At 42.6% G+C, this 12,157-nt stretch overlaps 1 protein-coding gene across 1 annotated transcript; it reads right to left on the bottom strand.

The window, feature by feature from the left end:
• Positions 1 to 3,166: 3,166 nt before the first annotated feature.
• Positions 3,167 to 11,936, bottom strand: NPY (neuropeptide Y). The gene is made up of 3 exons (XM_009490516.2): positions 11,749 to 11,936; positions 6,304 to 6,384; positions 3,167 to 3,191 (listed from the first exon to the last, which is right to left on the bottom strand). Exons 1-3 carry the CDS (start codon positions 11,934 to 11,936, stop codon positions 3,167 to 3,169), a joined length of 294 nt encoding a protein of 97 aa, XP_009488791.2.
• Positions 11,937 to 12,157: the final 221 nt, after the last annotated feature.

The raw sequence follows: 12,157 nt of genomic DNA, 5'->3' as shown, positions 1-12,157 counted from the left end.
CTGTGCCCATGTCCTCTCCAGTTTAATGCCACCAGCACCTCCCTGCTTCCCTGCATCTTCCGGCAGGTGACGGCGGAGGCTGAAGTGGGGGTGTCTTCTCCTCCCTGATCAGTCGTGATCCACCATGTTCAGGATGGTCTGGCAGAGCAAAACTGCCCTGTCTGCAGAAAGCTGTCCATGCCCTCTTCATGCCACCAGAGCGGGGTTTCCGCCTCTCAGATGACAAGTGAGGAAAAGTCAGCTTGACAGGCGGCTCTTTCCCCTTCACCAGGGAAGGGGAACAGCAGCTGGTCAGCGGGAGGGCAGGGGGCACCCACTCCATCCCAAAGTGGTCCAACACCAGTCACAAGGACAACTTTTCATGCCATGGCTAAGGAGAGGGGAAATACCCATCAGAGAAGGAATGGGGAATTTGTGTCTTTTGGCACAGAAGACTTTCAGAGCTGAAAGCATTGCAACGGGCTGGGTCTCTAGGGATGGAGAGAGAAAAGGATAAAGCTAATTGACTCTCCTGAAAGAGAAGATACATGGGATCATCTAGATCCCCTCTTTGGTTAAATCAAAGTTGGGCATAACTGAGGCATGTATTACAGAAATTGCCAAAGGTAAAGGTGGACTGTCTTTTAAATGTTTTACGCCTATCTATGTACATTCCTCATGATTTCAATCCCACAAAAAATAAAGGAGAAAATACTATCGCCTACTTTTATGGTTCTCACTTCTTGTTGGTTTTCCTAGTGCTTCCTCAGATTCTGACATAAATTTCAGCCTTTGTTTTAGAAACAAGTCTCTGTTTCTCATGGTTAGAGAGAAAAAGATTAAAAGGTTAACCCTGAAGTCAAAATGCAGAAGCCATGCCAAACAAATCCAGCTTTATCTTCATTTCACAGCTCATCTTTTAAGTCTATCCTGCGATTTAGAGAGCTGATCCAATATTTTTAATGTCCTGCCCTGTCAACAGTGGTATATGAGGTACACAAGGAAGGTAAGCGCTAAGCACACTGGACTTCTACAGCAACACTGTGTCTGCCACAAAGAACACGGGAAGATTTTAGAAAGAAAGTCATAGCACGGTGTGGATAGATAAATACTGTGTGAGTGCTTTGCCTTGCTTCTGTCTATGACAGCTTATGAGGTAATAAACCTGGCATTTTTTTAGATTTTTCTAGCTTTTCTATACAGATGGATATTCTTGAAGTTCAAAAAAACTCAGGTAATTGAGTGGAACAGCTCAGCACGAGCAATTAGCATCCACTAATTCTCCTTTAACTCTTTCTTTCTCCACTAAGGGACAGTTGTAATGATAGTGCTAAGCAACATGAGTTTAGTTTATCTTCTACTGGTTTTACCATTTACATGGTCATTAATATATATATAGATACTAGAAATTACCAGGAATTAGAGATGTTATACAGTGGATACCTCACTAATTTCCAATTTTCATTATAATAATTATTCAAAGCAGAGCTTTATGTGGACTCTAACCCAGCAGGTCCTGGCCTGCGGCTGATGGACTCCTGCTCACCCCAGCAAACTGTGGCCATCCTGGAGTCCCTCTGAACATCGTCACTTACTGCCTTGGGTGGCAATGGTTTATACTGGGGGCCTCAAACATTTTTGCAATACTAGACTGCTCTTAATCCTCATAGTTTCATGTGTAGCACTGTGGGACCCATCACCAAGTCTGTAAGTGAAAGTATTGCTACTGAAAGCAAAATTTGCCCATTCCAATGACACCCAAGCGCTTCACGAAAAGGAAAAATATGTTATGCTTTACTGAAGGAAGTATGACCACAAAAGCTAGCATGTCCTAGGTACCTGGTAACGCTTTGCGAACACACCCAGTGTGCATTTATAGAAATCTGGAACTTACTTGCACTGACACACCTCTCCTGGGGGCAACAGTCATGCAGAAACATTTGAAAAGCGGGAATGAGATGTAAATACATTAAACCTTCGCGCTGATTCTTTTCCTGTTTGGAACGTTTTATGTGCTTTATTACGCAGTGTGTAGTCACAGTCCCTAAATAAAAGAAGTTGTGCCTAAATATCAGGAACCAAGGACCAGCACTTTGTGTCATGCCCAGTGTGGGTCCTGACCGTATTGCAAGATACATACCTGTGAACCAAACCACTTAAGAACAAGGGTAATATGCTGCCATTATATTATGTTACTTCGAATAAAAACTTTGAGGGTTTCTTCAGAGGTCCTTGTGTCTAAGTCCCTCATTAGGCTAGTGATAACATTCATAAAATAAATTTTAAAAAAATAGAAAGAAAAAGAAAAACTGAAGACCGTTCTCCTTGCCCTTGTTCCAGGTACCTTCTAGTGGTAGAAATTGAAACTATGAATGACTCCAAATGAGAGACTCAGAGTGCAGGTACCCAAAGGTTGCGATTTATGAGTGTGCTCCTTCACAAGCCCTTAGGCAATGTCAAACATCTATTTTCTGGCACAAATAGCTGTAGATTTGTCCTGATTTATGAGTTACTTCAGATATTTTCTGCTGCTTTGCATATTGTCAAAACAAAGATCTTACATCTGTTTCATTTAAAATTCCTAATTCAGGCTTACAGCCAAGCTTCAAACCAATTTTGAGGAGTTAGCAGAATTAAGCGGTGACTTATTCCTTTGTATTTTGAAAATGCTATTCATTTTAATACATTTGTCAGTGTAAGTACTAAGTAAGTTTTTAATATGGTGATTCTGAAAAATTGCCTCCCAGAACACTATTTTCCTAAATTATGTAGTCTGTGATAAATTATTTTAAACAGTTTTATATAAATCAAGCAGCTGAGCTGAGTTTGAGGCTACAATAAATGATGTCTTTATCCTACTTTGCACATTAATTACTGTAATAACTGTGACACTATTGTTGTCCATACTACTTTAGACTGCAGGGAGGTTATAATTCAGTTTTAATAGTTTAAAACAACTCTTTGCTATACCAATGACAGGGTTGCTTGTTTTCATTTAGTATGTTATATTTTGGAATGCACAAATAATTTATTTAAATAAAGGTATATACAAATATGATGAAGGAAAAACTCTACAGAATTCAGTACAATGGCTGCATGCACTGGGAATGATGCTATGATTTGCTTCAGAGGCATGGAGTATGAACTGAAAACTAGGAAAAGTTCTGATGGTTTGCTGAAAATCCCATCACCACATCGAAGGATCTTCAAACCTGCAATACATATTATGAATAAAAAAAAAAAAAATTAAACACATTTTAAAACCCCTTCTGAAAAATCCAAAGTTAGAACTACCTAAAATTTTCATTTTAATAATAGCAGCAATAAGGAATACATATGCCTGTTTGCAGCTGAAGATGGTGTATGCAACTCCCACCAAAGCAGAGGCATCCTGGTTGGCCAAATGTCTATACTTTAGTACCAGAACTTGCCCCTCCATACTGCCATTAAGAAGCACTTAATGAAATTCAGCTAGAAAACTATGAAATGTTGAAACACAAATAGAGATATTTTTTGCTCTTACTCAGGAGTAAACAGTTTCCAAAGAGAATTCACTTAGCCAAAAAAAAAAAAAAAACAAATCAAAAAAACGTGTGTCATGCTGTTAGCACCTTCAAACAAAACTGAAGTCCACAGCCACCATCCTAAAATATTGTGGTATTCCACCGCTCAATATCAAACATTTGAAATACGTGTTGAAAGGGATGCTGAGGGCAGGATTTGATCTAGAGGTCCTCTGCTTGCAAACAGCTGTTCTGTCTACACAGCAAGTAAGTCAACAAGTGGAGAACATGGAGAGAGACTAGAGGAAATGCGTTTGCCATAATTTTTGCCATCTAAAAGTTGGCAAAATCTAAAATCTAGTCTTCCTTCACAGTCACTGGGGAGACACTGACGCCTTGAGAGGGCAATTGATCCTGCTCATTCGCAGATGGAAAGCTCATTTTGGAGATACCTATCTCTCCCACTGACTGCAAAGGCAGCCTAGACAACTACTTCGCACTAGATACCTAACCTTTAAAGAGGCGGTAGTAGGGGAGACACATGCTGTTATTGAGTTTTAAAGGTTTTCTCATGACTCCACAGGCTCGACAAGATCAGAAACATGCCACATCACATGTTTTTGTCATAAGAACTTATTTGTACTCAGGTCAAGGTGCCTCCTTTTTTTATTCCTTAACTTCCTATATTTTAACTGGTTTCTATAAGAATTCTAAACTTCCTTCATACAGTCAGACATACACGTAGACTGCAACTTTGGGGCATATACTAGTCAGCAGAAGTGAAATGTCAAACCAGGCCAGCCAAGCTGAATAGAGTTAAGTTGTTTATTAATACCTCAATGTTTAGTTACAAAGTTCGTAGCTGAGAACTCATGAAGTGTGTCTCTCACTGATTCACTGAGTGCAAATTACATCTGCTCCATAACTGTCTGCATATATAACTATTTCTAAAACATATACTTCATTAATTTAAGTTCAGAATAATACCAGCCTGCCTTTCATTCATTCAGCCTGGCTTCCTCCAGGAGGAAGACTTAGGCAGCCATGTTTCACCTGGGCATATCTGCTGTGTATCCAGCTGTCCACCCCTGTGTGGCTCCCCTAACTTCCCCACCAGCTTTCAAACCCTCTGGACAATTTCAACCAAGTGAGAGAGAGGTACAGATATGTCAGAGATATTAAGTTCCTGATGTGCCATGAAACACAGGACTGGGTAGAAAGAAGATTTAATTATGTCCTCACATGGAGGAAAAAGCTGGAGCAGTGTTCAGAATCCATACAGGGTTTTATCCTAGAAAATATATCCATAGGAAACTAGACATCATTGTTCCCAGGACTCCCATAATTGTCATCAATGAATGACAAATACCATACTCAGTTTAAAGTGCTGTTACAGGGGGTATGAAATAAAAATCTGTTTCTCATCAATTCTTGATCTTAAATGCAGACTAGTTTGTTATTTTGCTCATGAGTTTTTGCTCCCTGGTGTGTTATAAATAGCATTATTGAAACAATAATAATAACCATAAAGTTTTGTTATGAAGGGGTGAAAATTACAGAGAGTATTAGACTTTGTACTACCCTGTGTGTTGCCTCAAATTCATGGCAGTGGAAAGTTCCCATTATGTGAGGGCTCTGCCTTGTCATTACCAAACACAAAATAGTCTAATACATTTCACTGCACTCCATGCAGTTTTTTACATAAGCATCTGCAGAGAAAACTGCATCCCCACAGCTGCGGTTAGTCATCAAACCATAAATCAATGGTCTCCCTATGCACAGAACCGCAAGTCTCATGGACAACCTCCCTTGATGGCAGTAGAAATTCTGGTCACCTTTCAGTGACAAGATGATGCCCTAAGTTCAGTGCTACAGACTATTACGCTTAAGGACTTAACTGGTCTAACTGAGGCTTTGCACAGCTGGTGAAAATGCAGAGCACTTGCTTGTAGGCTCCTGAGATGACTACTGCATAACACATTTATTTCTGCAGTAGAAATATTATCAGCAAACTTCAGGCTATGAGTAAAGGCTTAAACTGAGCTCATTCATGCTTGATTGTAAGCAAAACTAAACCCTATATTTTCTTTCATGAGACACCCCCCCCCCATATCTTACTTTTTCAACATACTTACTTTTAGCTGTGTAAATTGTAGTCACTGCTACAGTATCTTACATTATAGCTAAAGTGTCATTACCTAACTAGATAAATACAGTATGTACATTTGAAATCCCACTGTTGCTTGAAACACCACTGTTATTTTAAACCCAGTGCAAATGGAAATATAAAGGCCTTTTTTCTCTTTGTAAAATATTAGGTACAAACCCAATGTGAAATACTGTATTTTAAAGACCAGTCATAGCCGTGCATTTGTGTATAAGTTAACATATGTGCCTATTTACCATTCATACATCTTTAGAGGAAAAACTTAAACCTGTTTGAGTAGCAAGTGAGTAGAAATATGCCTTTTGGGGGGCTCTAATCTGTCATCAGGCTTCTGCATACAATTCTGTGTAATAAAGCCCACTAAGGGGCAAGCATTGTGGGGATGCTTCCCTTCCTCCAGACAGCAGGTATGGCCTGCTCCCAAAATCAGGAAATGAGGAGTTCAGACTATATTATATCTGGTAAGGCATTTCTTGGATTCATAGATGGTGCTAGCTCTTTACAAAAAAGGAATTAAAAATGTTTTTTAGGACATGTCTACCCAGCTGTTGCTAGCATATGTTTTCTCCTTGTGAAATATATTTATTGATAACAAATAAAACTGTTAAAATTAAATGAGAAGTGAAAACCACCACAAAACTTCTTCATACGTACCTGGATCTAGGAATATTTTCTGTGCTTTCCCTCAACAAGAGGTCTGAGATCAGTGTCTCCGGGCTTGATCTCTTTCCATATCTAAGGAAAGAGAAAAAAAGTATGGTTTTGTACATGACAGTTTTTAAAAAATGAAGACTAAGCTTGGAACCATTAAACAAATCTTTTCAGAAGAACCGAATAGAGCAGACATAAAGACAACTTTCCACCAAGTATTTTAACTTAACTTGACTCAGCCATGTGAGAAAACGTTCACTCTTCAGTATTTCTTTGGATATGTTTTTTCCATAATCATTACATAATAGTACTGAGAAACTTTGAATATTTCTCAATTTGATGGCTGTTCCCAGATACTCTAAGGCTTTGCACCTTACTGATGTGAGGATGGAGGAAGGCGGAGGAAGCTGTGCATGACGTCACCTCCAAGCATGTCATTCCTGCCTACGAATCCCGTTCCATCATCTCATGAACTTTTGCATTGTTTTAGATGCTACTGTATTGTAAATGAGGAGTCAATTTTATCTATTAAGTGAATAGAAAACTAACTCAGATATGCCATATTATCCAAGGAACTAGATTTTTTTAAGATGGCTAGTACATTTGGGGCTGCCCAACACATAGCACATTAGGTTGTAAAAACCTAGCTACCCCAAGATAATCATCACTTTTGAACTACGTGGCCATGGGAGAGAAAACTTTCTGAACCAGAGTTCTTCTTCGATTAAATGGGATATCACCAGCTACCTTTGTCCTATATTTACGCAGCAGCTGTCTTTCTATTGACTTTTTTTTGTAAATCCTGGATACTATACATTGCTCAACACTTAAAAGCACTGTAATTCCTGGTTCTTGGGAAGGAATTTGCTCTCTTTTCCTGAGAAAACAGAAGCAACAATGAACAGCCAGCTTGACAGATACTTCTTCCCTATAAGGATTCATTAGCTGAAGAGTGATAGCTATAAGCAAACGGTCCCTTGGTTGAAAAGAATTAAGATCATGGTTTGTAACTAGTGTATGTAATTAGTCTGAACCACAAAGTACATTAACAGATAACAGCTTTGTGAATACCACTTGAGTAAATTTCTCATTCCAGAGAAATCAAAGGTGTAATTAAGGACTTAGATTTTATCCATTGCTATCAAGGTGTTTCTCCAGTGACTTGATCTAAATTTGGGGGGGGGAACAAAAAACCTTCAAAAACTATATTTCAAAAGCTAGCAGTTTTACCTGTTGATGGCATTACTTACTGAAAAGTGGAAACATATCTCACTTTTCAATCATTTTATTCAACTTTTGTACTTTTACATTACCTTAATAATTTGAGTACATCACCTGTGCCGCAGAAAGACAAAGCATCAGTTTCAGAATTTTAAAGTAAATTTCTTAATCTAAACTGACTGAAAGCAGGTATCTGAAAAGAACCAGCCAGACATAGTAAAATGCTATTACAATAACGCAATCAAGCATGATGCTGAATCAAATATCTTGCACTCCATCACCACAAAGGGATTTCTTTCTTTCTATTTCCCTATTCCAGTTAATACATATGTGACCTGGACTTCAACTGAGGGAGAATCTAATTTGCTGTTGTTTTAAAGAAATCGATTTAACAAATCAACAACTTGCTCCAACAGCTTGCACTTGGACAAAACTCCCACTAATCTCTTGGAAAGTTTTGTCTGAATAAGAAATGGGTAGCAGCTCTCCAGAGTGCAGAGATTCAGACAAATCATGAAGACGGCTGTGGTGGGGAGATATCTTCTATATGGGTCCCATCGGTGCTTTGGCTAGACCAGTGCTGCTACCTGTGCTGGATGGACCCACCATGTCCTCACATAGCAAAGCTGCACACGAGGCAATTGCCAACTGCGACCAGCTGTGCTGGCCAAGAAGCAGCTGTTCTTCCTATGTCAGATGCCTGAGCCTCCTGTCTGCCCTCTAATTTTGCCACTGGGAAACAACCATGCTACACCCATAATAAAAAGAGGCCATGGGCAAAGTCAATCTCTTCTTACTGAAGCAAATGTCTTGGGAGATCTTTGCTCCAGTTGCTTCGTGCTTTGCTCCTTGTCTACCCTGCCCAGCTCTGAGACAGTGTGAACACAGACAGCCAGGCCTTTATTTGCTGTTTGGGAAACACTTTTATCAAATATCATCGCTCTTTCAAAAGAGCAAGACTCCAAGCTTTGTGAAAATACCTGGTCAGGTTTTACGCTCAGCTTGAGACATCAAGGCCTTTTTTTGGGCATGCCGGTAACACGCAGCTCCAGCTGAAGTCAAAGGGATTGAAGAGTAAACATACTTACTCTGATTAGGGACATAGTATGTCAGTGAAATCTCAAAGCTTCCTTTGAAAACTTGGGTCTCGGGAGTGAAATCCCATTGATGTCCAAGGCCAGCAACAGGAGCTGAGGGATCTCAGAAGCATCATGCGGGTCTGATTCAGAAAACTGCCCAAAAACCCCAAGCTTTCAAGATCTGCTCCCTTCCCCATTAACGGGTGTTGACATGAAGCAGGAGCAGCAGTACTGCCTGTCAGACACACTTTCAGCTATTCTCTGCCCTGCCTATAGTTCAAGCCATTTCCAGCAGGAATGGCCTTACTGTTTTGCTACAGCACAGAACAGCCACAGATTCATGAACAAGCTACATGGGACGAGAAAGAAAGAGAGCCTGTTGGCAAGAGGGAGTACAGGTAGTACCAAGTAGCAGAAGGACGAGTGATTCAAGTGAAGACGGGCTTTTAAAAAAGCCCCCTGAACAGTGCAGTAGAGGTGTTTGAGGCAAGGACCACAGAACGGTTTTGAGGGCAGAGGCGGAACTAATCCAAAGACACACAGACATCTGCAGGGTAGGAGTCTGCATCTGTGCTGGTCACCTTAGGCTCTCTGTAAGTCATAAAGACCTGGCACATAAGGAACAAGGGATCTGATCAGAAACGAGAAGTCTGAAACAGACCTGGTGACTTGCACCCTACAAGTACCTCTTTCCCTCAGCTAACCTCAAAGGGGTATAAAGCTGATGGGCACAGCTGTCTAAAGCTAAGTGAGGTGGATCTGAAGGAGAAGGATCTCAAAGGAGAGAGGGAGCAAAGCAGCCACACAGACAAGGTCTAAAGACAAGAAAAGAAAGATGGTCTGGAAGGAAGAAGCTTCATGGGAGCTGGGGTGAAGACCCTGTGGGTCACAGCAGCTCAGAGGCGAATGACACCCAAATGCTTGGGTTAGGCGAGAAGCGGAAGCCAGGAAGATGAGCCAGAAGGTTATTCATAGTCACAAAATCATCAAACAAGACTAGACAGATGAACCTGAAGAGAAAAAAGCATCGACCTCTTCATCCTTTCCCAACGTGCTCTTACTGCTCCATCTCACCAGTTGCACAGTGACCAGGCTGCAGGCACCAGGTCTGGCGAGAGGCCAAGCACAGCTTGCTCACACACCTCAGGAGGAGCAGGGCGAGCCCCTGGACCCCTCGTCTCCCCCCTGCTACAGGGCTCCCAAGCAGCACCATGCACAAATGGCAGAGGTAAAAAGCTGTAAGAAGAGAAAGCTTTGAGCACATCTGCTGAAACAGACCAAATGATCATCCTTAGACCAGTCCAAAATGCTTCAAAAGTTATTAATTCATTTTGCAAGTGACCGTGTCACTGCCGAAACAGGGAACCTCCAGGAGCTCAGTTAAGCTTTCCGAACAGAGGCAGCACTTACTTTATTTCTGCACTACTAATTCACCACACAGTGGAAATAGCACACCTTTTTTTTTTTTCAGTTAACCTATGCAGTCAACTTTAAAATGTGTATCATGAAGTTGCCATCGTGGTAGGGTTTTTTCTGCCAGCTTTCTTGTACTTCCAGGTCAATTCTGTTCCCTTTAAACATGAGAGGGTGGGTGGGAAATCTAGATGAAATCTGAAGAACAAAATTTAAATTCTGCATTGTTTTGTCCATCAGGAACAATAACTATTTGTTTCAGAACCCAAATCCATACAGAAGAATGAAAGCAGTCTCAGTCTCTGAGTTATGTACTTGCACCCCAGAAATTAAGGGAAAAAAGCTACACAGTCAACATTAGCAAAATAGGGCACACACCAGAAGTGGAGGTTGAATACAGAAAGGAGAGTTTGTTTGGTTGGGTTTGGGATTTTTTTGTTTGTTTGTTTTTAAATATGACCTGGTTTTGGCCAGGAACCACCTTTGAAGTTGGAGATGAAAGAAACAAAAGAGATGAGAGACCAGCCTGGACATCCCACCACATGCAAGGGAAAAGGGCAGCAGAGGCAGAACTCAAGGATCAGATTCTTTTAGCAGTAATCTAGACAAAAAGTTACCTGAGCACAGACTATGACACAGAAGCATGCCACACACATGAATGAGTTGCGAATATTGCTTTAAAAGTTCAGGACTGAAGAACTGTATTTCTATCAGCCTCTTCATCTGTGTTATGCTATTAGTGCACTGGCAGGCAATGCTATGGGTTTGCTTGGAAAGCTCTCAGTTACATGATAGCCTCCCTTCTAATTTAATTCTTCAGACTTCTAGAGGGACAAATGAAAGCCTAATTTTAGACCTCTCATCTGGTTTTGATATTAGACACATAGACAAATATGTCAAAGCTGTTCTGGGTCACACACTCTCAGGGCCCTCAGGGGAAACTTCTATTAATCACACAGTCTAAACTGGACAGATGCTCCCAAAGAAAATGATTTTTTTTTTTAATAATAATTTGCACTTTTTTCAGACTGAGTCTTTACCCCTACTTTAACAAGTACAGTCATCCCCAGAAAGCCAGTTCAGGGCCAGGCAGGTTTGGGTCACACTCTTTTCTCTTTCAGCTTGGGCTTGGGTTCTTGCTTGTGGTCTTGAGAGAGTTTTTGCTAGGACTAGTGGGGGTTTTGGCACTCACAGCTGCATGAAGTAGCTGGCAAACTGCAAAGCATCTGGACTATTACAACTCCTCAGCAAGGCTAGAGGGACACTTTTTCTCATCAAAATCTTCACTAGAGTTGGTGGCAGCAACAGAAATGGGAAACTGCTCCTACTGCCCTATCTGACTCCCTCTCCAGCTCCCAGGTTAGTTATGTTTTCTCTCCCTTTTGGGGGGCTCTCCTTGTGCACGCTGCCCTGCGGTTCACGCTCCTGCCTGCCAGCCTGTCTGTGCCAGGGCTAGAAAGGGCTGAGAGAGCAGAGGCAGCATCAACACCCCCGCCCCTTCTGCCAACTCGGATGGTGGAAATTCAGCTCCGGACCCAGAGGTAACTCAGGGGTGCACGGCTGTCGCTCTCTAAAGGGAGTCTGTGCACCACGTCTTTCTCCGCGTCGGTGGGGGAAGCAGGGAGAGACACCCAGGTGCGAGGGGGCACCACACTTTCCTCCCCTGAGCCTCGCCAAGGAAAAAGGCAGCCTGGGGAGTGGGAAAGGGGGATGCCGGCCGGGCTGCTCTGCCTACCTCTGCCTGGTGATGAGGTTGATGTAGTGCCTCAGCGCCGAGTAGTATCTGGCCATGTCCTCTGCGGGGGCGTCCTCGCCGGGGCTGTCCGGTTTGGAGGGGTACGCTTCTGCCAGCGTCCCCAGGCAGACCAGCAGCGACAGGGCGAAAGTCAGCACCGACACCCACAGCCTGACGGTGCCCTGCATCTGCACGGTGGGGTGGGACGGGGGGAGAGCCGCCGTCAGCACCTGCCCCGACGGCGGGAGCAGCGCGGCCGCCCCAGCGCTCCCCGGCCCGGGCCGCCCCGCGCCCCCCGGCCCCGGCCCCATCCCCAGGTCCGTCCCCAAGCCCAAGCCCAAGATCAAGTCCAAACCCAAGCCCCAGCGCCAGCCCCAGCCCGCCCCGTCGCGGCACTCACGGCGGCGGC

This window comes from Pelecanus crispus, chromosome 2 (assembly GCF_030463565.1).
Source record: "Pelecanus crispus isolate bPelCri1 chromosome 2, bPelCri1.pri, whole genome shotgun sequence".
Classification (NCBI taxonomy): domain Eukaryota; kingdom Metazoa; phylum Chordata; class Aves; order Pelecaniformes; family Pelecanidae; genus Pelecanus; species Pelecanus crispus.
This window is presented reverse-complemented; position numbering and strand designations above follow the sequence as displayed.